This window comes from Saccopteryx bilineata, chromosome 4 (genome assembly GCF_036850765.1).
Source record: "Saccopteryx bilineata isolate mSacBil1 chromosome 4, mSacBil1_pri_phased_curated, whole genome shotgun sequence".
Taxonomy (NCBI): Eukaryota; Metazoa; Chordata; class Mammalia; order Chiroptera; family Emballonuridae; genus Saccopteryx; species Saccopteryx bilineata.
This window is the reverse complement of record NC_089493.1, coordinates 163,549,193-163,573,910: the sequence shown is the minus strand read 5'-3', so window position 1 is coordinate 163,573,910 and position 24,718 is coordinate 163,549,193. Positions and strand designations below refer to the sequence as shown.

At 43.2% G+C, this 24,718-nt stretch overlaps 1 protein-coding gene across 1 annotated transcript in view; it reads left to right on the top strand.

Annotated features, from left to right (window-relative positions):
- The first annotated feature begins 328 nt into the window (after nt 1-328).
- Nucleotides 329-24,718, top strand: part of CDC25C (cell division cycle 25C) — a 34,829-nt gene continuing 10,439 nt past the window's right edge. Inside the window, exons 1-7 of the mRNA XM_066272588.1 lie at nt 329-756; nt 1,447-1,556; nt 2,513-2,558; nt 4,272-4,305; nt 4,421-4,510; nt 6,016-6,111; nt 8,462-8,617. Coding sequence (XP_066128685.1) covers nt 563-756; nt 1,447-1,556; nt 2,513-2,558; nt 4,272-4,305; nt 4,421-4,510; nt 6,016-6,111; nt 8,462-8,617 — 726 coding nt within the window. The 5' untranslated portion in view covers nt 329-562. The remainder of the gene's footprint in view (nt 757-1,446; nt 1,557-2,512; nt 2,559-4,271; nt 4,306-4,420; nt 4,511-6,015; nt 6,112-8,461; nt 8,618-24,718) is intronic.

Genomic DNA, 24,718 nt, shown 5'->3' with positions numbered 1-24,718 from the left:
AGTCGGGAAGCAAAACATTGCCTCCTTTCCCCAGACTTCCTTTAATTCTCCTCAAGTCTTCACTTGTCATTGACTACTCCCCCACGTCCCTTTCTCCTGAAGGTAAATTCAGACTGAAACCTGAGGTAAGACCGGAGCCATCTCCACTGGACTCACGAAGGCCCGATTCCCCTTCAGTCAGAGCCCGCAGACGGAACCTCAGGGGACCTCGGGTTTTGTAGCAAGTGAGGAGACTTGAATTCCTTCGGGTCAGGAGCCTCGAGCTGTGTGGCTCCGAACAACTCAAAGCCTTTCCATTCCCGCTTTCAAGTCCTGGGGTTTCCTCTAGGGTAAACATTCAGGTTCCAGGGAAAAGACCAGGCCGTTTTCGGGCAAGTGCCATTTAACCTTGAAGCCAGGCTGTGATCGACCGTTTAGAGGTGCCCGCCCCCCAATACTGGCCCGCTTGGCCGCTGCTGGGAAGGGCGGAGGTCGTCAGAGCTGGACGGCCTGTGCTGTCCCGGGCAGATGTCGCGCTCCGCTTCGCTTGGTGTCATTTCTTCCCAGGGAGGAGTCAGAGCCTATGTCTGCAGCGCTCGTTTCATCCACGAAAGAGGAGGGAAGTCCGGGCGCAGGACCCAGTTTCCTGTCCCCTCGGAGGAGGATCTTAAACCTGCTCCTGGAGAGAGACACTTCCCTAACCGCCTGTTCAGATCTCCCTCGAACTCCGGGGGACAGATGCTCTGTTGGTTGCGCAGACCTAAGCATTCTGTCTGGGTAAATCCACTCTTCACACCTTGTCGTCTTTGCTTTGCTGAACGGTTTCTGAGTGTCTGTCTGAGGCCTTGACTAACCGTGTGACCCTTTTGACTCTCGGGCTTCTTTTCTGTGACGTTGAAATAATCTCTTCCTATCTTATTAAGATCGTGTGAGAATCAAATGATGTGCTGTCTGGGAAAAGTCTTTGGAAACTCTATTGCATTATACGAGTTAGTCACCTAATTAGTATTAACATTAGTGTTATTGTACTTTAAATTTTGGCCGTACCGTGGCGTCATGCCTCAGCTAGCACAATCGGAGAACTATAGACTTGAGGAACACTAGAGACTCCAGGGAGAAATCAAATCTGTGGGCTCATGGTTGTAAAGGGCAGAAGATGTGGGGTCAAGACCCCCTTCAGTCAATAAATTTTGATTCTCAAACACAAAAAACAAAACAAACCCCTACTGTCTCAGTATGTTGGTGAGGAGAAAAATTAGTCCAGATTACTGGAGTAGGGAAAAGATAGGAGATTTTTCTTAGCTGAGACTGAAATAATTCCAAAAGCAATTGGGTTTATTTGGACATTGTTCAGGTTATGTGGTAATCATTGAGGGGTGTTCCAAATTGAGGATAACATGATCTTTGCCTTTTAGGGACATTACATCACAATGGGAATATTGATATACTATTATTATGTCTCAACAGAGGTACCCCAAAACGTTGCCTCGATCTTTCGAATCTTAGCAGTGAGGAGATGTCTGCCACTCAGCCTTCCACTCCTGCAGACCTTGATGGAACTGGAAGGGAGAAGGGAGGTAAAGGTTTCAAGGGAAAGAATAACTTTTTTTTTTAAATTTTTTATTTTATTTTATTTATTCATTTTAGAGAGGAGAGAGAAAGGAAGAGAGAGAGGAGAGAGAGACAGAGAGAGAAGGTGGGGAGGAGCTGGAAGCATCAACTCCCATATGTGCCTTGACCAGGCAAGCCCAGGGTTTCAAACCGGCGACCTCAGCATTTCCAGGTCGACGGTTTATCCACTGCCCCACCACAGGTCAGGCCAATAACTTTTAAGGGAGAGGTCGGAGTAGTGAGATAGACATGGAAGGTGGTAAAGGGAGGTGGAGAACCTTGAAGTTGGAATTCTGTGGGTACCTATAGGATTTTTGAGTGATCAAGCCAATGGGAAGAGAAAAATAATAACATTAACAGGAGTCACTTTGCATTTGAAAATTTTAGACAGGAGGGAATATTTTGTTGACTGATGGATGGTCTGAATTGAAACACAGTGAATGATGAGAATGAAAGTAGTAGTTAAGATGAGAAGTTTTATTACCTAGTCTAATATCAGCCGAGGCAAAGAAACCAAAATAAATACTTTGTCAGCTAGTTATTGTGGGTTTTTTTTTGTATTTTGGGGTTTTTTTTAGTTAGTTATTGTGTTTTTATAGGGTTTGAGCCCTAAAGGCATATGTTTTACTAGTCAACCACTTTAGTATTTGTTCTAATTTCAGATTTCCTGAGTGATAAACATTCTTTTCTATTCTTGAAAAATCTCTCTAGCTGAATGCATTGTTTCCCAGCGTTTTGTTTTTCAGTAACATTTAATTCTTAAGATTCTATTAAATTGTACCTTGTACCATGAAATGGGTTCCTATCAAGAGCCTTTGTATTCAGAAGGTCAGCTTTGAATTAATATGGCTTACTGGTAATGAAGAAAATCGGAAGGAAAAACAAGATGTATGGACAAGGATAACTTCATATCTGATTGCAGGTCCCTTGGATTTTTTAGGACCTTGGGAAATACAGTTAGCTCGGATGTAAGTTCTTTTGCCAGACAAACCTGCTAAAGCCTTTCAGCCCTGGCATGGAGATTTTATCCTATGAAAATACTGCCGAGTATAGAACATTACACTTTGAGTGTAATGGACTTGGAGGCCCAGCTCCTTTCCTTGCAAGATTTTTAAGGTTCCCAGAGTGTTGTGAAAATGAAGGCTATTCACCCTGTTAAAGTTAATTTTCTCCCCTCCAAGTACTAACCAAGCCCGACCAACTTTCTAAATAAAATTAAAAAGAAAAAAGAAAATGAAAGCTATTTATTTTAACCATCAAATACAATTGGTATTATCTTTAAAAATGGTATACTTCACATAGACATAGGCTATTACCTGCATGGGAGTAGTGCTGTATTTTAGTGGTTAAAAGTACCTAGTCTAGCCTGACCTGTGGTGGCGCAGTGGATGGAGCGTCGACCTGGAAATGCTGAGGTCGCCGGTTCGGAGCCCTGGGCTTGCCTGGTCAAGGCACATATGGGAGTTGATGCTTCCTGCTCCTCCCCCCTTCTCTCTCTCTATCTCTCCTCTCTCTGTCTCTCCCTCTCCTCTCTAAAATGAATAAATAAAAAAAAAAAAATTAAAAAAAAAAAAAAAAGTACCTAGTCTAGCCTCTAGCATAGGTGTCTGGATTCCAGTGGCTTACTACTTCACCAACTGTAACTCTGACAAGTTTCTTATCTTCATTGCACTTCAGTTTATTAATAATAAAGAACCAATACTAATGGAAATAATTGCATTTCTTATAAACAGCTATTATAAGGAAAATTTAATCTTTAGCACCTATCAAACAAAGATCTTAGTGTTCAGTCATGGGATACTCACGGAATAAAAAATTATTTTAATTCAACTTCTTAAACTTATTGTGCCTGACCAGGCAGTGGCGTAGTGGATAGAACGTCAGACTGGGATGCGGAGGACCCAGGTTCGAGACCCCAAGGTTGCCAGCTTGAGCGCGGGTTCAACTGATTTGAACAGAGCTCACCAACTTGGACCCAAGGTTGCTGGCTTGAGCAAGGGGTTACTCGGTCTGCTGTAGCCCCACGGTCAAGGCACATATGAGAAATCAATCGATGAACAACTAAGGTGTCGCACAAAAAACTAATGATTGATGCTTCTCATCTCTCTCTCTTCCTGTCTGTCTGTCCCTATCTGTCCCTCTCTCTGACTCTGTTAAAAAACAAACAAACAATTTATTGTAAGTTTTCTATTTGACTGTTTTAATCTTTTTAGAACTTTGTCCTTTGATGTTTAGGTGTATTACATGCTACTTTAGTGCACTAGGGAAGATTTTCCATGACTATTTTATCGATACGTATGAAAATTCACTTTGTATTGCTTGTATTTTCTTTGAATTGCTTAAAATTCCCTAACCCATGAAGACCAAATTAACTCCTGGAAGGGGTAATAGAAATTCATTTTTTTAAAAAATTCAGTTCTCAATAGTCAATGCTGGAAAATTAGTAAATTACAAATTGTGTCTACATAAGATGTAGGACAAACTCATCATCTCTGATGAATGTCTATATATACATGTGGTTATGCACCCTACATATTGTTATTTGAAAAAACATATCAATTAGGTATGGGGATTCTAGAATGTGAGAAAGGAAAAGTTGGAATGCCCCCAATCCACTGATGAATAACCAAACAATATTTGGGACTAACCTGACTGGCATTTTTGTTGTTGTTAATCTGCAGGAATCTTTACCAGCACCTTATAAAATGCAGCCCAGTGAGTAGCTCCTCTTTCTTGGATTTAAGTTTGTTTCTCAGGTGGAAGACAGAGGGTTTACAGCTCACCTGTGGCCGGAGGTTGCTAGATGTTCTTAGAAAACCATCTCTTATAGGTACAGCTGCTTTGTAGCACTCCGAATGCTTTGGACCATGGCAACAGGAAGCAAAATCCATTAAGTAGCTCATCCACAAATAAGGAAAATGTGAGTGTTTAATGGAAAGCTAGATACATTACCAGTTTTCTTTGAATGAAACAAGTCATCGGTATCATGAGACCTCAAGCTCGACAAACAAACATCATTGCTATGGGAAAAAAAATTGTTTATGGTTTGTTTTTGTTTTTTCTCTTTAAGGGTTAATCATAGAACAGAAACCTAGCTCCAAGTCCGCATAGTAGCTCGTCATTATACTTGTTTCACTGATTGGTTTAAGGACAGAAATCTCTGTTATTGTTGTCTAAGGAATTTAGGACTTTTTCAAAAAAGCAGATAGGAATAATGTACATAACTTGTTTACAGACTATGCTTGGTTTCATGTACAAATCTAAAGTTCTTAATTTCTTATTTCTCCTTTACTTTAGCTTGTTAATCCTTATTCTGAGAGAGCCATGATTATTTTTGGTCTGAGCTTCAGGCCATCCTTGAGTTCCAGGTTTAAACTGACCATTCCAAAACTGCCTAATAATTAAGATAATTCTCTAACTAATCTCTCCAGCTAATCTTCTTCCTAGCCATCTTTTTCTTCTTCCTACCTTCCATCCTTTCCTCCACGTCAGTGTCCATAAAATATAGCTACTATTATCATTTTCTTACAGTAACTAAATTATGCCCATTTTGGCTGTCCTAATCAGCTTTTTTATTCCCCTTTTTTCTTTTTTGTACATTTAATACTGTCCTTTTAATCTTTCTTTACTCACTTTTTAAAAATCTCACCACCTCCTCCCCAGTTTGACTCCCTTTTTCCTTCTTTCCTTTGGTTTGTGATTATAAAATTACTATCCTACGAAGCAAATTACATAACATACATCAAATTCAAACCATAATTTTTTAAAATTTTTATTTAGAAAATTAACGTTAACAGGATGACATTGATCAATAACAGCACATAGGTTTCAGGTAAACATTTCTATAGCATGTTTGAACTGTTGATTACGTTGTATACCCATCACCCAAAGTCAAATCATTTTTTTTTTTAAAGTGAGGTTTTAATTTTATTTATTTACTTATTTTTTACAGAGACAGAGAGTGAGTCAGAGAGAGGGATAGACAGGGACAGACAGACAGGAACAGAGAGAGATGAGAAGTATCAATCATTAGTTTTTCATTGCGTGTTGCAACACCTTAGCTATTCATTGATTGCCCTCTCATATGTGCCTTGACCACGGGCCTTCCCAGCAGCCGCGCTCAAGCTGGTGAGCTCGGGGTCTCGAACCTGGGTCTTCCGCATCCCAGTCCAACGCTCTATCCACTGCGCCACCGCCTGGTCAGGCCAAAGTCAAATCATTTTACATCACTTTATATTGTCCCTCTTTACACTCTTCCCCCCATCCCCTCTCCCAAGCCATAATTTTTATCTTCATGAAGTAGGGTTAACTTTGATTACACTTAATGTGTTCTGAGGGTTATGCATTGCTTCATCAAATGCAATGTATTTGGAAGGGCCTACTGACACTTCTCTTCCTCCAGCTAATGTAATTTTTCTTATGCAGGACAACACTTTGGATCCCTTGAAATGGTGGGTGCCCAGGAACGTTAAGTTTCAAAAGAAATCAAGGGGGCCTTACATGTCTCCCCTTTCTCTACTGGTGAGTCACTAGACACCGTCAAGGATCAGCTGATGTATTGTGGCGTATGGTATCGTAGATCTAGATATATGACCCTTTGAATTTTTCTAAGCTGTCCTGAATGAGACAAGATATTGAAAAGTAATGTTTGAGCAGGGAAAGGGAGAAGAGGTATGTCGTCTGATTTTTTTTTTTTAAAGAAAGATATTTATTTTTAAAGACTATTCATTTTAGAGAGGAGAGAGAGAGAGAGAAGGGAGGGAGGAGCAGGAAGCATCAGTTCCCATATATGCCTTGACCAGGCAAGCCCAAGGTTTCGAACCAGCAACCTCAGTGTTCCAGGTGGACACTTTATCCATTGTGCCACCACAGGTCAGGCTGATTTTTTTTTTTTTTACAGAGACAGAGAGAGAGTCAGAGAGAGGGATAGACAGGGACAGACAAGAACGGAGAGATGAGAAGCATCAATCATTAGTTTTTCATTGCGCGTTGCGACACCTTAGTTGTTAATTGATTGCTTTCTCATATGTTCCTTGACTGCGGGCCTTCAGCAGACTGAGTAACCCCTTGCTGGAGCCAGCGACCTTGGATCCAAGCTGGTGAGCTTTTGCTCAAACCAGATGAGCCCATGTTCAAGCTGGCGCCTCAGGGTCTCGAACCTGGGTCCTCGGCATCCCAGTCCAATACTCTATCTACTGTGCCACCACCTGGTCAGGTTCTTTTTTTTTTTTTTTTAAGATTTTTTATTTTTTGATTTTACAGAGGAGGGGGAGCATGGAGAGAGAACTATCAAATTATAGTTGCTTCGCCCTGGCTGGTTGGCTCAGTGGTAGAGTGTCGGCCTGGTGTGCAGAAGTCCCGGGTTCGATTCCCGGCCAGGGCACACAGGAGAAGCGCCCATCTGCTTCTCCAGCCCTCCCCCTCTCCTCTCTGTCTCTCTCTTCCTCTCCCGCAGCTGAGGCTCCATTGGAGCAAAGATGGCCCGGGCACTGGGGATGGGTCCTTGGCCTCTGCCCCAGGTGCTAGAGTGGCTCTGGTCACAACAGAGCGACACCCCGGAGGGGCAGAGCATCGCCCCCTGGTGAGCAGAGCGTCGCCCCCTGGTGGGCATGCCGGGTGGATCCCGGTCCGGCACATGCGGGAGTCTGTCTGACTGTCTCCCAGTTTCCAACTTCAGAAAAATACAAAAAAATAAAAATAAAAAATAAAAAAAGAAATATGTGTACAGTTTCACAAAGTTGAAGTCATATCATATTTATAACTTAAAAACATTTTAAAAATTTATATACTGATTTTAGAGAAAGAGAAAAAGAAAGAGAGAAACATTGATTTGTAGTTCCACTTATCTATGCACTCATTGGTTGATGTTTTAATACTTTTTCATTTTTTTTTTTATTTTTTTTTTAAATATTTTATTTATTGGTTTTTTAGAGAGAGAGGAGTGAGAGAGAGAGACAGAGAGAGAGGAAGGGGGAGGAGCAGGAAGCTTCGACTCCCATATGTGCCTTGACTGGGCAAGCCCAAGGTTTCGAACCAGCAACCTCAGTGTTCCAGGTCGACGCTTTATCCCACTGCGCCACCACAGGTCAGGCAATACTTTTTCATTTTTTATAGTTTTTATTTTTATTTACTTTTTTAGTGAAAGACAGAAACAGACAAACAGAAAGGGAGCGAGATGAGAAGCATCAACTCATAGTTGCATCCCTTTAGTTGCTTATTGATTGTTTCTCACATGTGCCTTGATGGGGGGGGGGCTTCAGCTGAGCCAGTGACCCCTTGTTCAAGCCAGTGACCTTGGGCTCAAGCCAGCGACCATGAGAACCAGTTGATGATCCCATGCTCAAACTGTCAAGCCTGCACTCAAGCTGGTGAGCCTTCACTCAAGCTGGCAACCTCTGGGTTTCGAACCTAGGTCTTCAGCATCCCATGTTGACACTCTATCCATTGTGCCACCATGTGGCACAGAAGCATTTAGGTCTTTTGTGTGTGTGTATGTGACAGAGACAGACAGAGGGACAGACAGGAAGGGAGAGAGATAAGAAGCATCAACTCTTTATTGCGGCACCTTAGTTGTTCATTGATTGCTTTCTCATGTATGCCTTGGCCAGGAGGCTACAGCAGACCAAATGACCCCTTGCTCAAGCCAGCGACCTTGGGCTCAAGCTGGTGAGCCTTGCTCAAACCAGAGGAGCCTGCGCTCAAGCCGGCAACCTCAGGGTTTTGAACCTGGGTCCTCTGCATCCCAGTCCGATGCTCTATCCACTGTGCCACTGCCTGGTCAGGCAGTCTTTGATTCATTTTGAGTTAATTTTTGTATATGGTATACGGTAAGTGTCCTGGGTAATTAATAATTTATCAATATACTTGGCAGGACAATGGAAACTTGCTGGACAGTGAAATGAAGTATCTAGGCAGTCCTATCACAGTTCCAAAATTGGATAAAAATCCAAAACTAGGAAAAGACCTGGCAGAGGAGATTTCAGATGATTTGATGGAGTTTTCCCTGGATGATCCAGAAGATGCCAAGGTAAAGTGTTCTCTGATAGTATCTTTATATTTTCATTCCTCTGTCCTTTTTTTTTTTGCATTTTTCCAAAGCTGGAAATGGGGAGGCAGTCAGACAGACTCCCACATGCGCCTGACCGGGATCCACCCGGCATGCCCACCAGGAGGCGAAGCCCCTCTGGGGCTTCGCTCTGTTGCATCCAGAGCCATTCTAGCGCCTGAAGCAGAGGCCACAGAGCCATCCTCAGCGCCCGGGGCCAGCTTTGCTCCAATGGAGCCTTGGCTGCGGGAGGGGAAGAGAGAGACAGAGAGGAAGGAGAGGGGGAGGGGTGGAGAAGCAGATGGGCGCTTCTCCTGTGTGACCTGGCCGGGAATCGAACCCAGGACTCCTGCACACCAGGCCAACGCTTTACCACTGAGCCAACTGGCCAGGGCCTTTTTTTCTTTTTTAAAAAAATAGATTTTAGGCCCTGGCCGGTTGGCTCAGCGGTAGAGCATCGGCCTAGCGTGCGGAGGACCCAGGTTCGATTCCCGGCCAGGGCACACGGGAGAAGCGCCCATTTGCTTCTCCACCCCTCCGCCGCGCTTTCCTCTCTGTCTCTTTCTTCCCCTCCCGCAGCCAAGGCTCCATTGGAGCAAAGATGGCCCGGGCGCTGGGGATGGCTCTGTGGCCTCTGCCTCAGGCGCTAGAGTGGCTCTGGTCGCAACATGGCGACGCCCAGGATGGGCAGAGCATCGCCCCCTGGTGGGCAGAGCGTGGCCCCTGGTGGGCGTGCCGGGTGGATCCCGGTCGGGCGCATGCGGGAGTCTGTCTGACTGTCTCTCCCCGTTTCCAGCTTCAGAAAAATGAAAAAAAAAAAAAAAAAAAAAAAAAAAAAATAGATTTTAGAGAGAAAGAGAGAGGAAGGAGGAGAGAGAGAGAGAAACACTGGCCTGCTGTTCCACTCATTCGGGTTTCATGCATTCCTTAGTTGATTCTTTTTCTTTTTCTTTTTTTTTCTTAGTTGATTCTTGCACGGGCCCTGACTGGAAATCGAACCTGCAACCTTGGCATATTGATAATTTAGCTACCTGGGCAGGGCCATTCCTTCATTCTGGTTTTTTCTTTTTTTTTCTTTTTAAAAAGAGAGAGAAAAACATTGGTTTGTTGTTCCACCCATCTATGTATTCATTGGTAGATTCCTGTGTGTGCCTTAAACCAGGGTTTGAACCTACAACCTTGCCATATTAGGACAACACTCTAAACAACTGAGCTTTCTGGCTAGGGCCATTCCTTCATTCATAAATGAACAATAGTGCATATCTAATATATTGCAATAACTTTACTAAGTGGTAGGTCTGCAGAGATCAAGAAGACATGGTCTGCCTGACCTGCGGAGGCACAGTGAATAAAGCATCGACCTGGAACATTGAGGTTGCTGGTTTGAAACCATGGGCCTGCCTGGTCAAGGCACATATGGGAGTTGATGCTTTGTGTACCTCCCCCCTTCTTTCTCTCCTCTCTCTTTTATTCTCTCTCTCTCTCCTCTCTAAAATGAATAAATAAAATCTTTAAAAAAAGAAAAGAAATCTCTAAAAAAAAGAAGAAGAAGAAGAAGAAGACATGGTCTCTATACTGTAACTATTTTTTAATTTTTATATAGTGACAGAGAGAGAGTCAGAGAGAGGGACAGACAGACAGGAACAGAGAGAGATGAGAAGCATCAATCATTAGTTTTTCATTGAGACACCTTAGTTGTTCATTGATTGCTTTCTCATATGTGCCTTGACCATGGGGTTACAGCAGACCAAGTAACCCCTTGCTCGAGCCAGCGACCTTGGGTCCAAGCTGGTGAGCTTTTTGCTCAAACCAGATGAGCCCGCACTCAAACTGGTAACCTCGGGGTCTCAAACCTGGGTCTTCTGCGTCCCAGTCGGACGCTCTATCCACTGCGCCACCTCGTGGTCAGGCATGGTCTCTACACTGTAATGGCTACCATGGGACTCTTCTTTCTGCTGGGTAAGCAGTTCTACTTAGTACTTTGAGTAGATTACCATTAGTGTAATCTGATGTAAGTGATAATGGTAATGAATGGAATATACCTATTAATTTATTCACTAAATGCTGAGGATACAGCCCTGGCCAGGTAGTTCAGTTGTTTAGAGCGTCATCTGGATATGCCAAAGTTGTGGGTTTGATCCATGGTCAGTGCAATATAAGAATTAACCAATGAATATATTAATAAGTGGAACAACAAACCAATGTTTCTCTCTCTCTCCTCCCCCTTTCTCTTTTTCTCTAAAATCTATAAATTAAAATTTTTTTAAATATGCTGGGGATACAGTAGTGACCACAACGACACAAGAAGTCCCTGCTCTCACAGAGCCTGCATTCCACTCAGGAGGAAACAGACAAGTAAACAAATAACATTTATAATATGGCAGATGGCAAAAAAAGCAGGGCAAGAACAGTAAGTATCTGGATTGGGTGGTACAGTCCACTGATAGGTTGCATAGATTAGAGAAGACCTCTCTGAGAGTAATATTTGAACAGATATTTGAAGCAGCGAGGGCAAACTTATCAGGAGGAATGAGTAATTTGAGGCAGGAAGTAAAGCAAGTGCAATGCCCCTGAAGTTGGAGTGTGCTTGGAATATTCATGGAACAGCAAGTAAGCCAGTAGTATGGCTGGAGTGTAGAGGCAAGTGTACAGTGATAGATGAAAGCAGATAGCAGACAGCAGGAGGACAGATCATAGGGTCTTATTGGTCATTGTCAAGACTGAAAAGAAAAAAAGGCTGACTCTGGCCTGACCATGCAGTGGTACAACAGATAGAAAGTTGGACTGGGATGCATAAGACCCAGGTTTGAAGCCCCGAAGTTGCCGTCTTGAGTGTGGGCTCATTCGACTTGAGCATAGGCTCACCAGCTTGAGCGCAGGGTTGCTGGCTTGGGCATGAGATCATAGACATGACCCCATGGTCGCCGGCTTGAGCCCAAGGTTGCTGGCTTGAGCAAAGGGTCACTGCTCGGCTGGAGACCCCTGGTCAAGGCATGTATGAGAAGCAATCAATGAATAACTAAAGTGCTGCTACTATAAGTTGATTTTTCTTATCTCTGCCTTGTCTGTCTGTCTGTCTCTTAATAAAAAAAAAAAACCCAACTAACTCAGATGGAAGAATCTTGTCTGTTCCTGCAGTATTTCTCCTTTCCTGTATTAACAATTTTCTCCTTTCCTCTGGTTCTTGACATTTTTGGTATCAGGACTCCTTAACAATCTTTTTTTTTTCCCTTTCAATTTTATTTTGTATTGGTTTCAGATGTTACGATCTTAAAATTATCAAGAACCTTTTGCCTTGTGCCATATCTTACAGAAAAAGCATCCAGTTTTTCTCCAATGAGTATGATGTTAGCTATAGATTTCTTGAGATGCGGCCTGACCTGTGGTGGCGCAGTGGATAAAGCATCGACCTGGACATGCTGAGGTCACCGGTTCAAAAACCCTGGGCTTGCCTGGTCAAGGCACATATGGGAGTTGATGCTTCCAGCTCCTCCCCACTTCTCTCTCTCTCTGTCTCTCCTCTCTCTCTCTCCCTCTGTCTCTCCCACTCCTCTCTAAAATGAATAAAAAAATAAATTAAAAAAAAAAAAAGATTTAAAAAAAAGATTTCTTGAGATGCCAGTTATCAGACTGGAGGAGAGTTCTATTCCTACTTTGCTGAGAGATTTTAGCAGAAACAGATACTAGATTTTGTCAAATACTTTGCATCTCAAGATAATCACATGAGTTTTCTTTTTAACCTGTTAATATGGTGAATACATTGCTTTTCAAATGTTAAAACAACCTTGCATTCCTGTGATAACCTTATTTGGTCATGGTATATTATCCTTTATATATATTTTTTATTTTGATTTGCTAAAATTTTGTTGAGATTTTTTGTGTCTATGTTCATGAGAGATGTTGATTTTTAGTGTTTTGTTTTCCTTGTAATATCTTTGATATTATTATCAGTGTAATGATATAATCATTTGGAAAGAATTCCTTTTTTAAATTTTCTGGAAGGGTTGTGTAGAATTGATTTTTATTTCTTTTTTTTTAAATGTTAGGCAGAATTCATCAGTGAAGCCATTTGGGCCTGGGATTTTCTTTGTGGGAAGTTTTTAAATTACTAATTCATTGTCTTTATTTTTTGTAGTTATAGTCAGATTTTTCTGTTTCTTCTTGAGACAGTTTCAGTGGGTTTTTTTAAGGAATTTGCACATTTCATCTAAGTTTTCTCATTTATTGATAGTATAGAGTTGTTTACAGTATTCCCTTATGATCTTTTTATTATTTCTGTAAGGTTGGTAGTAATGTCCTTTCTTTCATTCCTGATTTTAGTAATTTGAGTCATCTCTTTTTTTCCTTCAGTCTTGCTGAAAGGTTTATCAATTTTGTTGGTTTGTTTTTTTTTTTCAAAGAACCAATCTTTGGTTCTGTTGTTTTTCTCTATTTTTTTATTCTCTACTTCATAACATTTTACTATAATCTTTTTTATTTCCTTCCTCCTGCTTTTTTTTTTCTCTTTTGTAACTCAGTGAGAGGAGGGGAGGCAGAGAAACAGACTCCCACATGTGCCCCAACCGGAATCCACCTGGCAAGCTGACTAGGGGGCGATGCTCTGCACATCTGGGACATTGCTCTGTTGCTCAGCAATTGAGGCGGAGGCCATGGAGCCATCCTCAGTGCCTGTGGCCAACTTGCTTCAAATGAGCCATGGCTGCAAGGGTGGGGGAGAGAGTGAGAGGGGAGAAGGGGAGAAGTGGAGAAGCAGATGGGTGCTTCTCCTGTGCACCCTGACCAGGAATTGAACCCAGGACATCCACATGCTGGGCCAATGTTCTACCACTGAGCCAACTTGCCAGGGCCCTGTTTGCTTGCTTTAGATTGAGTTTCTTATTTGGTGGGAGGTTAGCTCATTAATTTGAGATTTTCTTCTTCATTATAGACATTTATAGTTATGAATTTTCTTTTATTTTTAAAGGATTTTATTTATTGATTTCACAGAGAGAGGAGAGAGAGGAAAGGAGCAAGAAATGTCAGCTCATAGTTGCTTCACTTTAGTTGTTCATTACTTGCTTGTTACTTTTTGTATGTGCCTTGACTGGACAAGACCAGGGTTTCGAACCGGTTATCTCAGTGTTACAGGTTGGCATTCTATCCATTGCACCATCACAGGTCAGGCATATGGCTATGCATTTTCATCTAAACACTGCTTTAGTTGCATACCATAAGTTTTTGTATAGTGTGTCTACCTTTTCATTTATCTCAAAAGTATTTTCTGATTTTCAGTGTGATTTTTTTGACCTATTGGTTATTAAGGAGTTTGTTGTTTAATTTACATATATTTGGGAATTTTCCAGATTTTTTCCTGTTATTAACTGTAATTATTCCATTGTGGTTAGAGAGCATACTTTGTATGATTTCAATATTTAAATATTTATTGAGGCTTTTTTTTTTTTTTTTTTGGATTTTTCTGAAGCTGGAAACGGGGAGAAACAGTCAGACAGACTCCCGCATGCGCCCGACCAGGATCCACCCGGCACACCCACCAGGGGCAACGCTCTGCCCACCAGGGGGCGATGCTCTGCCCCTCCAGGGCGTCGCTCTGCCAGGACCAGAGCTACTCTAGTGCCTGGGGCAGAGGCCAAGGAGCCATCCCCAGCGCCCGGGCCATCTTTGCTCCAATGGAGCCTCGGCTGCGGGAGGGGAAGAAAGAGACAGAGAGGAAGGAGAGGGGGAGGGGTGGAGAAGCAGATGGGTACTTCTCCTATGTGCCCTGGCTGGGAATCGAACCCGGGTCCCCCGCTCGCCAGGCCAACGCTCTACCGCTGAGCCAACCGGCCAGGGCCTATTGAGGCTTATTTTATGACCTGGCATATATGGGCTATCCTAGAAAATGTTCTATGTGTTTTTGAGAAGAATGTATATTCTGTTGTTGTTAGATACAGTGTTCTATCAATGTCTATTAGGTCTAGTTGTTTTATAGTATTGTTCAATTAGTTTTTTCAGCTAATAGTATGATACTAAGACCATCTTTGGTTTTGCCATTCTCACCAGGGCCTTTGCATTTGTTCCCTCAGCCTAGAAATTCTTCCATAGGCAACACATGATTGTCTCCACATTTCAGTCTTTTTTTTTCACATATGTCACCTTATCAGAAAGGCCTTTTCTAAAAAGCTTTCCAACCTTACATTCTTTCTATATTTTTATCCTTCTCTATTTTTTACTTAAAGCATTTACTACTACATAAAATACAAGAATGTATGCCTGACCTGTGGTGGTGCGGTAGATAAAGTGCCAACCTAGAATGCTGAGGTCGCTGGTTCAAAACCCTGGGCTTGCTGCTCCTCCCCCTTCTCCTCTCTCTCTCTCTCTCTCTCTCTCTCTCTCCTCCCTCTCTAAAATGAATAAATAAATTAAAAAAATACGGAGTGTATTTGTTTCTTCCACTCTTCCTCCCTCCCTCCCTTTCTTCCTTCCTTTATTTATTTTAGTGAGAATAGGGGAGATAGACTCCATCATGCACCCCAACTGGGATCTACCCAGAAACCCCCATCTAGGGCTGATGCTTGAATCAACTAAGCTATGCTCAGCTCCTGAGGCTAACACTTGGACCAACTGAGCTATCCTCAGTGCCCAGGGCCAACAATCGACCCAGTCGAGCCACTGGCTGCGAGAGCAGAAAAGAAAGAAGGGGAGAGGAAGGGGAAAAGAAGTAGATGGTATACCCTGATGGGGGTTCCAACCTGAGACTTCTGCACACTGGGTCAATGCTCTATGCACTGGGAAAACTGAACGAGGCCTTCTTCTATTCTTTTTTTATTGCTATGTCACCTACCAGGTACTCAAAAATGGTTAAGCAGGTATGTGGATATGGAAGTCTGGAAGTAAGAACAGAGGTCTTGACTAGAGATAGAAATTTGAGAGTCATCAGCATAGAGGAAAAATTTAAATTTATGGATGGAAAAAATCATCTATGGCAAGAGTAAAATGATAAAAAGTAACAGGATCTAGCCCTAATGAATCCAGCCCTAATGAATCTAGAACCTTAAAGATTTTTTTTTTAATTAATTTTTATTTTAATGGGGTGACATCAATAAATCAGGGTACATATATTCAAAGAAAACATTTCCAGGTTATTTTGTCATTTAGTTCTGTTGCATACCCATCACCCAAAGAGAGATTGTCCTCCGTCACCCTCTATCCAGTTTTCTTTGTACCCCTCCTCCTCCCCCCCTCCTCCCCTCCCCCTACCCCCCCCCCATAACCACCACACTCCTGTCCATGTCTCTTAGTCTCACTTTTATGTCCCACCAATGTATGGAATCCTGCAGTTCTTGTTTTTTTCTGATTTGCTTATTTAGCTCCGAATAATGTTATCAAGATTCCACCAATCTGCTGTAAGTGATCCGATGTCATCATTTCTTCTAGCTGACTAGTATACCATGGTGTATATGTGCCCCATCTTCTTTATCCAGCCTTCTATTTTTTTTTTTTACAGTGATTAAAAGCCTTTAAGCAAACTGTTGACCGATACAGCAAGAATCCATAAAAAAGTAGTGTCCTTAACATGTTCACCAAGTCCAAATTGGCCCCATCACCATGTCAAATCCCTGAAAAATGCAACCCAACCACAGTTCAGTCTGTAGGATCTGTCACAGGGAGCAGGAGTCCAGGAAAAGTCCACATCTAGGAAAAGTCCGCATGGCACTGGAATTGTTGTCACCATTCTATACTTTGCACCTCATGTCCAAGTCCCAGTGACCGCTGCTTCTAGCTGGTAGAACCTTAGAGATTTTATAAGTGAGGAGGCCCAACAAAAAAGACTGAGAAGGAGCAACAGAGAGGCAAAAGCATTATGGTTCTTTTAGTATAAGAGTTACCTACATTAGAACTAAACTAAAAAACTAGGAGGTTTTGCCTTTGAAGTCAAAAAAGAAAGGATTAGCCAACTCAGTGGAAGCCTCTGAGATTCAGAAAAATAATTGCTAAAGATGCCTGTTACATGTGGCCACATGAAGATTATTGATGACCTTCATAAGAGGAGTGGAGTTGTACATACAGTAGTGGGCCTATGTGTGTTGAGGCCATAAGGAAATGGTGCTTTCTCACTTTACAAAATACTGTTTCTTTTTTTTTTTTTTTTTTTGTATTTTTCTGAAGCTGGAAACGGGGAGAGACAGTCAGACAGACTCCCGCATGCGCCCGACCGGGATCCACCCGGCACGCCCACCAGGGGGCGATGCTCTGCCCCTCCGGGGCGTCGCTCTGCCACGACCAGAGCCACTCTAGTGCCTGGGGCAGAGGCCAAGGAGCCATCCCCAGTACCCGGGCCATCTTTGCTCCAATGGAGCCTTGGCTGCGGGAGGGGAAGAGAGAGACAGAGAGGAAGGAGGGGGAGGGGTGGAGAAGCAAATGGGCGCTTCTCCTGTGTGCCCTGGCCGGGAATCAAACCCGGGTCCCCCACACGCCAAGCCGACACTCTACCGCTGAGCCAACCGGCCAGGGCAAAATACTGTTTCTTTAAAAAAAAATTTAAATATATTTGTCTGTTTTATAAAATCAGTATATGATAGTATAGAAAAAGCAAATAAACAAAAGAAGCTGTTGCAAATGCCAATAGTCCCAAAGGCCAGAGATAATTACTGTTAACGCTTGATGTATGTTCTTCCAGACACTTTTCTATGCAACCTTTTTCTTTTATTATTTACATATTTATTTATTTATGACAGAGACAGACAGAGGGACAGACAGACCAGAAGGGAGAGAGATAAGCATCAATTCATAGGGACAGACAGACAGGAACAGAGAGAGATGAGAAGCATCAATCATCAGTTTTTCATTGCGATACCTTAGTTGTTCATTGATTGCTTTCTCATATGTGCCTTGACTGTAGGCCTTCAGCAGACCGAGTAATCCCTTGCTCGAGCCATTACCTTGGGTCCAAGCTGGTGAGCTTTGCTCAAACCAGTTGAGCTTGCACTCAATCAAGCTGGCATGCTCGGGGTTTCGAACCTGGGCCCTTCCGCATCCCAGTCCGATGCTTTATCCACTGCGCCACCGCATGGTCAGGCTTTTTTTTTTTTTTACGGAAACAGAGAGTCAGAAAGAAGGATAGATAGGGACAGACACAGAAACAGAGAGAGATGAGAAGCATCAATCATTAGTTTTTCGTTGCGACACCTTAGTTGTTCATTGATTACTTTCTCATATGTGCCTTGACCGTGGGCTTTCAGCTGACTGAGTAACCCCTTGCGCAAGCCAGCAACCTTGGGTCCAAGTTGGTGAGCTTTGCTCAAACCAGATGAGCCCGCGCTCAAGCTGGTGACCTTGGGGTCTCGAGCCTGGGTCTTCCACATCCCAGTCCAATGCTCTACCTACTGCACCACTGCCTGGTCAGGCAAGCATCAATTCTTTGTTGCAGCACCTCAGTTTCTCATTGATTGCTTTCTCATGTGCCTTGACTTGGGGGCTACAGAAGAATGAGTGACCCCCTTGCTCAATTCAGTAACCTGGGGCTCAAGCTGGTGAACCTTGTTGAAACCAGATGAACCCATGCTCAAGCTGATGACCTCGGGGTTTTGAACCTGGGTCCTCCGCATCCCAGTTTGATGCTTTATCCATTGTGCCACCGCCAGGTCAGGCACTTTTTTTTATTTTTTTTTCCCTTCCTTCCTTCCTTCCTTCCTTCAGGCACTTTTTTAAAATTTTTTTTTCCTTCCTTCCTTCCTTCCTTCCTTCCTTCCTTCCTTCCTTCCTTCCTTCCTTCCTTCCTTCCTTCCTTCCTTCCTTCCTTCCTTCTGTCCTTCCAGCTAGAAACAGGGAGACACAGTCAGACAGACTCCCCCATGCGCCCAACTGGGATCCACCCGGCACGCCCACCAGGGGGCGATGCTCTGCCCCTCCGGGGCATCGCTCTGTTGCGACCAGAGCCACTCTAGCGCCTGGGGCAGAGGCCAAGGAGCCATCCCCAGCGCCCGGGCCATCTTTGCTCCAATGGAGCCTCGCTGCGGGAGGGGAAGAGAGAGACAGAGAGGAAGGAGAGGGGGAGGGATGGAGAAGCAGATGGGCGCTTCTCCTGTGTGCCCTGGCCAGGAATTGAACCCGGGACTTCTGCACGCCAGGCCGACGCTCTACCACTGAACCAACCAGCCAGGGCTAGGCACAACTTTTTTCTTTTATTAAAGTGATATTATGAAGCATTTTTCTAACCTACATAATGATATCCTGAACTTATTTTCATATCAATGAAATTAATTTACAATATACTTTTTATTGTATAGTAATTTATAATATCTGGCATATGACTTGTTTAATCAAGACTCTGTTATTAAACATTAATTTATTCATGATTTTTTCTGTTATAAACATGTGGGGATATCCATCCTTATAGCTGAATTTTTTTAAATAAATTTTTATTTTAATGGGGTGACATCAATAAATCAGGGTACATACATTCAAAGAAAACACTTCCAGGTTATCTTGTCATTTAGTTCTGTTGCATACCCATCACCCGAAGAGAGATCGTCCTCCGCTACCCTCCATCCAGTTCTCTCTGTACCCCTCCCCCTCCCCCTCTCCCTTCTTCCCTCCCCCACCCCCCATAACCACCACACTCCTGTCCATGCCTCTTAGTCTCGCTTTTATGTCCCACCAATGTATGGAATCCTGCAGTTCCTGTTTTTTTCTGATTCGCTTATTTCACCCCGCACAATACTACCAAGACTCCACCATTCCACTGTAAGTGATCCGATGTCATCATTTCTCCTAGCTGAATAGTATACCATGGTGTATATGTGCCCCATCTTCTTCATCCAGTCCTCTATTTTTTTTTTTTACAGTGATTAAAAGCCTTTAAGCAAACTCTTGGCCAATACAGCAAGAATCCATAAAAGAGTCGTGTCCTTAACATGTTCACCAAGTCCAAGTTGGCCCCATCACCATGCCAAATCCCTGAAAAATGCAACCCAACCACAGTTCAGTCTGTTAGGAGCTGTCACAGGGAACAGAAGTCCAGGAAAATTCCCCACAGGAAAAGTCCGCATGGCACTGGAATTGTTGTCACCATTCTATACTTTGCAGCTCATGTCCAAGTCCCAATGACCGCTGCTTCTTGCTGGTAATGATTCAGGTAGACTGGAAAAAGCCATTTGCAGCATGCGTGGATATGGAGCTTCTGTTCTCCTCTGCCTGGAGAGTTGAGACCAGGTTGCTTTTCCCTGGAGCTCTGTGACTATGGCATGGTAAAGAGAACCTTGGGATACACTAAGCTGGGTGGCAAAGGTAAATTCATAATACAAGTTGGCAAAAGGAGGAAAGAGAGCTCTAAATTAGGAGTAGGTCCCAGCCTGAAATATGAGTGGGGCATTGAGGTAGGAGGGATAAAGGAAACACTATATATTAAGCAAAGCAGCAGAAAATAGGACTATCAACACCCACAACAGAGATCTTTGAGGGAAGAATAAAAAACCTGACTATTCAGGCAAGACATAGTTAAGTGGCCCTTGTGCAAATAAGATCAGTTTACCTGCTTCTTGGAAGAAATACCCTGGGCTCGTCCACAGTGTCGTAGATGGGGCCGACGGCCCTGGGCACCTTCAGCCTTCAGTGGCAGACCCCAGCTTTCTGGGCAAGGTTAGGTCATAGGTGGCTGGAGCAGGGCTGGAAGAGACTGAACCCTCCCTTAGAGGAGCGAGGGGGAAGCCCACCTTCCAGTGTCCCTGTTTCCTCACAGCAGAGGCGTGTAAGCCTGGCAGGCTTTAGCTCAATGACCTTCCTTTCCACTATTGAAGCAGGACCCAGATGGCATCCTATGAAACACCCCTTTGGGGCGTTGGAGCCTTTAAGGGTGTATCCTAAAAGCTGGTAGTTCCCCTGATCTCTATTGGGCTTTTTCTGCCTCTAGGTATCTTTTTTTTTTTTTTCATTTTTCTGAAGCTGGAAACGGGGAGAGACAGTCAGACAGACTCCCGCATGCGCCCGACCAGGATCCACCCGGCACGCCCACCATGGGGCAACGCTCTGCCCACCAGGGGGCGATGCTCTGCCCATCCTGGGCGTCGCCATGTTGCAACCAGAGCCACTCTAGTGCCTGAGGAAGAGGCCACAGAGCCATCCCCAGCGCCCGGGCCATCTTTGCTCCAATGGAGCCTTGGCTGCGGGAGGGGAAGAGAGAGACAGAGAGGAAAGCGCGGCGGAGGGGTGGAGAAGCAAATGGGCGCTTCTCCTGTGTGCCCTGGCCGGGAATCGAACCCGGGTCCTCCGCACGCTAGGCCAACGCTCTACCGCTGAGCCAACCGGCCAGGGCCTGCCTCTAGGTATCTTAAAAGCCATTCTCAGAAGATCTCGCTGAGGGGTTTGAGGATCCCCATCCACCTATATAAATCTTTTCCATATATCTGGAGCTATTTGGAAAAAGACAAAACTGTTATTAGCTAGATATAATAAAGAAGGTAGTAGTTTGCAGGCGAAAAAGATTTGGTGTCTCCTGTTCATCAGCATTCAAAAGAAATGTAAATATATATATTTTTTAAGTAAAAAGCATGATATGGTAGACCCGCTGGAGTCATTGGCCTGGTGTGCAGGATTCCCGGGTTCAATTCCTGGCCAGAGCATACAGGAGAAACGCCCATCTACCTCTCCACCCCTCCCCCTCTCCTTCCTCTTCATCTCTCTCCTCCCGCCCGCAGCCAAGGCTCCACCGGAGCAAAGCCACCCCGGGCACTAAGGGTGGCCCCATGGCCTCCACCCCAGTCTCTAGAATGGCTCCGGTTGTAACAGAGCAACACCTCAGATGGGCAGAGCATTCCCCCCTGGTAGGCATGCTAGGTGGATCCCAGTCAGGCGCATGCAGGAGTTTGTCTGACTGCCTCCCCATCTCCATCCTCAGAAAAATACAAAAAATAAATAAATAAAAGAAAAAATACTACAAAAAAGGGGGGGGGCATTCCCTTGTGCTAAAGCTCCAGGGAGCATGGAGTGAGCTTGAGTATGTCCTATGAAACATGGAGCTCTATGTTGACATATAAGTCTTTGAAGAAGGAGGAACTGCTGAAATAGTTTATCAGCATTTGTCCCTAAGACAGCAGTCTTTATAGTGGAAACACCATACGTAAATATTTGCTGTCTGTCTATAGATTAAGGGGGGAATATGGCAAATGCTGAAAAGCCATGATCTTTGTGCCCCTCCCCTCCCCAACCCCCTCCCTCTCCTCCCCCCACCCTGTAACCCCAACACTTTTGTCCATGTCTCTGAGTCTCATCTTTATGTCCCACCTATGTATGGAATCATATAGTTCTTAGTTTTTTCTGATTTACTTCTTTCACTCAGTATAATGTTATCAAGGCCCATCCATGTTGTTGTAAAAGATCCTATGTCATCATTTCTTATGGCTGAGTAGTATTCCATAGTATATATATATACCAAAGCTTTTTAATCCACTCGTCCTCTGATGGACACTTGGGCTGTTTCCAAATCTTTGCTATTGTGAACAATGCTGCCATAAACATGGGGGTGCATTTCTTCTTTTCAAACAGTGCTATGGTGTTCTTGGGGCATATTCCTAACAGTGGTATAGCTGGGTCAAAAGGCAGTTCGATTTTTAATTTCTTGAGGAATCTCCATACTGTTTTCCACAGTGGCTGCACCAGTCTGCATTCCCACCAGCAGTGCAGGAGGGTTCCCTTTTCTCCATATCCTCGCCAGCACTTATTCTGTGTTGTTTTATTGATGAGCACCATTCTGACCAGTGTGAGGTGACATCTCATTGTGGTTTTAATTTGCATTTCTATAATTATTAGTGATGTTGAACACTTTTTCATATGCCTGTTGGCCATCTGTGTGTCCTCTATGGAGAAGTGTCTATTCATTTCTTTTGCCCATTTTTGGATTGGATTGTTTGTCTTCCTGGTATTAAGTTTTACAAGTTCTTTAAAATTTTTGGTTATTAACCCCTTATCAGACGCTATGTCAAATATATTCTCCCATTGTGTAGTTTGTCTTTTTATTCTGTTCTTATTGTCTTTAGCTGTGCAGAAGCCTTTTAGTTTGATAAAGTCCCATTTGTTTATCCTGTCTTTTATTTCACTTGCCTGTGGAGACAAATCAGCAAATATATTGCTGCGAGAGATGTCAGAGAGCTTACTGCCTATGTTTTCTTCTAGGATGCTTATGGTTTCACGGCTTACATTCAAGTCTTTTATCCATTTTGAGTTTATTTTTGTGAGTGGTGTAAGTTGGTGGTCTAGTTTCATTTTTTTGCAGGTAACTGTCCAGTTTTCCCAACACCATTTGTTGAAGAGGCTGTCTTTACTCCATTGTATTGTCTTACCTCCTTTGTCAAATATCAGTTGTCCATAGAGCTATGGGTTTATTTCTGGGTTCTCTGTTCTGTTCCATTGATCTATGTGCCTGTTCTTATGCCAGTACCATGCTGTTTTGAGTACAGTGGCCTTAAAATATAACTTGATATCAGGAAGTGTGATACCTCCTGCTTTTTTCTTCCTTTTCAAGATTGCTGAGGCTATTCGTGTTCTCTTTTGGTTCCATATAAATTTTTGGAATATGTGTTCTATGTCTTTGAAGTAAATCATTGGTATTTTCATTGGTATTGCATTGAATTTATAAATTGCTTTGGGTAATATAGACATTTTAATGATGTTTATTCTTCCTAACCATGAGCACGGTATATGCCTCCACTTATTCGTATCTTCCCTGATTTCTTTTATCAATGTTTTATAATTTTCCGAGTACAAGTCTTTAATCTCCTTGGTTAGATTTATTCCTAGGTACTTTATTTTTTTGGTTGCAATGGTAAAGGGGATTGATTCCTTGATTTCTCTTTCTGACAGTTCATTATTAGTGTATAAAAATGCTTCTGATTTCTGAGTATTGATTTTATATCCTGCCACCTTGCCAAATTCATTTATCAGGTCTAGTAGTTTTTTGACTGAGACTTTAGGATTTTCTATATACAATATCATGTCATCTGCAAATAATGATAGTTTTACTTCTTCTTTTCCAATTTGGATGCCTTTTATTTCTTTTTCTTGTCTGATTGCTGTGGCTAGGACTTCCAGAACTATGTTGAATAAGAGTGGTGAAAGGGGGTACCCCTGCCTTGTTCCTGATCTTAAGGGTATTGCTTTTAATTTTTGCCCATTGAGTATGATGTTGGCTGTGGGTTTGTCATAGATGGTCTTTATCATGTTGAGGTATGTTCCCTGTATTCCCACTTTGCTGAGAGTTTTGATCATGAATGGGTGCTGGACTTTATTAAATGCCTTTTCTGCATCTATTGAAATTATCATGTGGTTTTTCTCCTTTCTTTTGTTTATGTGATGAATCACATTGATTGATTTGCGAATATTGTACCAGCCTTGCCTCCCAAGAATAAATCCTACTTGATCATGGTGTATGATTTTTTCCATATATTGCTGGATCCAGTTTGCTAATATTTTGTTGAGGATTTTTGCATCTAAATTCATCAGGGATATTGGCCTATAATTTTCTTTTTTTGTGTTGTCTTTGCCTGGTTTTGGAATCAGAATTATGCTCGCCTCATAAAAGGAGTTTGGAAGTCTTCCTTCCTCTTTAATTTTTTTTTTTTTTTTTTTTTTACAGAAGCAGAGATAGACAGGGACAGACAGACAGGAACGGAGAGAGATGATAAGCATCAATCATCAGTTTCTCGTTGCGTGTTGCGACTTCTTAGTTGTTCATTGATTGCTTTCTCATATGTGCCTTGACCGTGGGCCTTCAGCAGACCGAGTAACCCCTTGCTGGAGCCAGCGACCTTGGGTCCAAGCTGGTGAGCTTTTTGCTCAAGCCATGTGCCTTGACCGTGGGCCTTCAGCAGACCGAGTAACCCCTTGCTGGAGCCAGCGACCTTGGGTCCAAGCTGGTGAGCTTTTTGCTCAAGCCAGATGAGCCCGCGCTCAAGCTGGCGACCTCGGGGTCTCGAACCTGGGTCCTTCCGCATCCCAGTCCGACGCTCTATCCACTGCGCCACCACCTGGTCAGGCCCTCTTTTATTTTTTGAAATAGCTTGAGAAGGATAGGAGTTAGTTCTTCTTTGAATATTTGGTAGAATTCACTTGTGA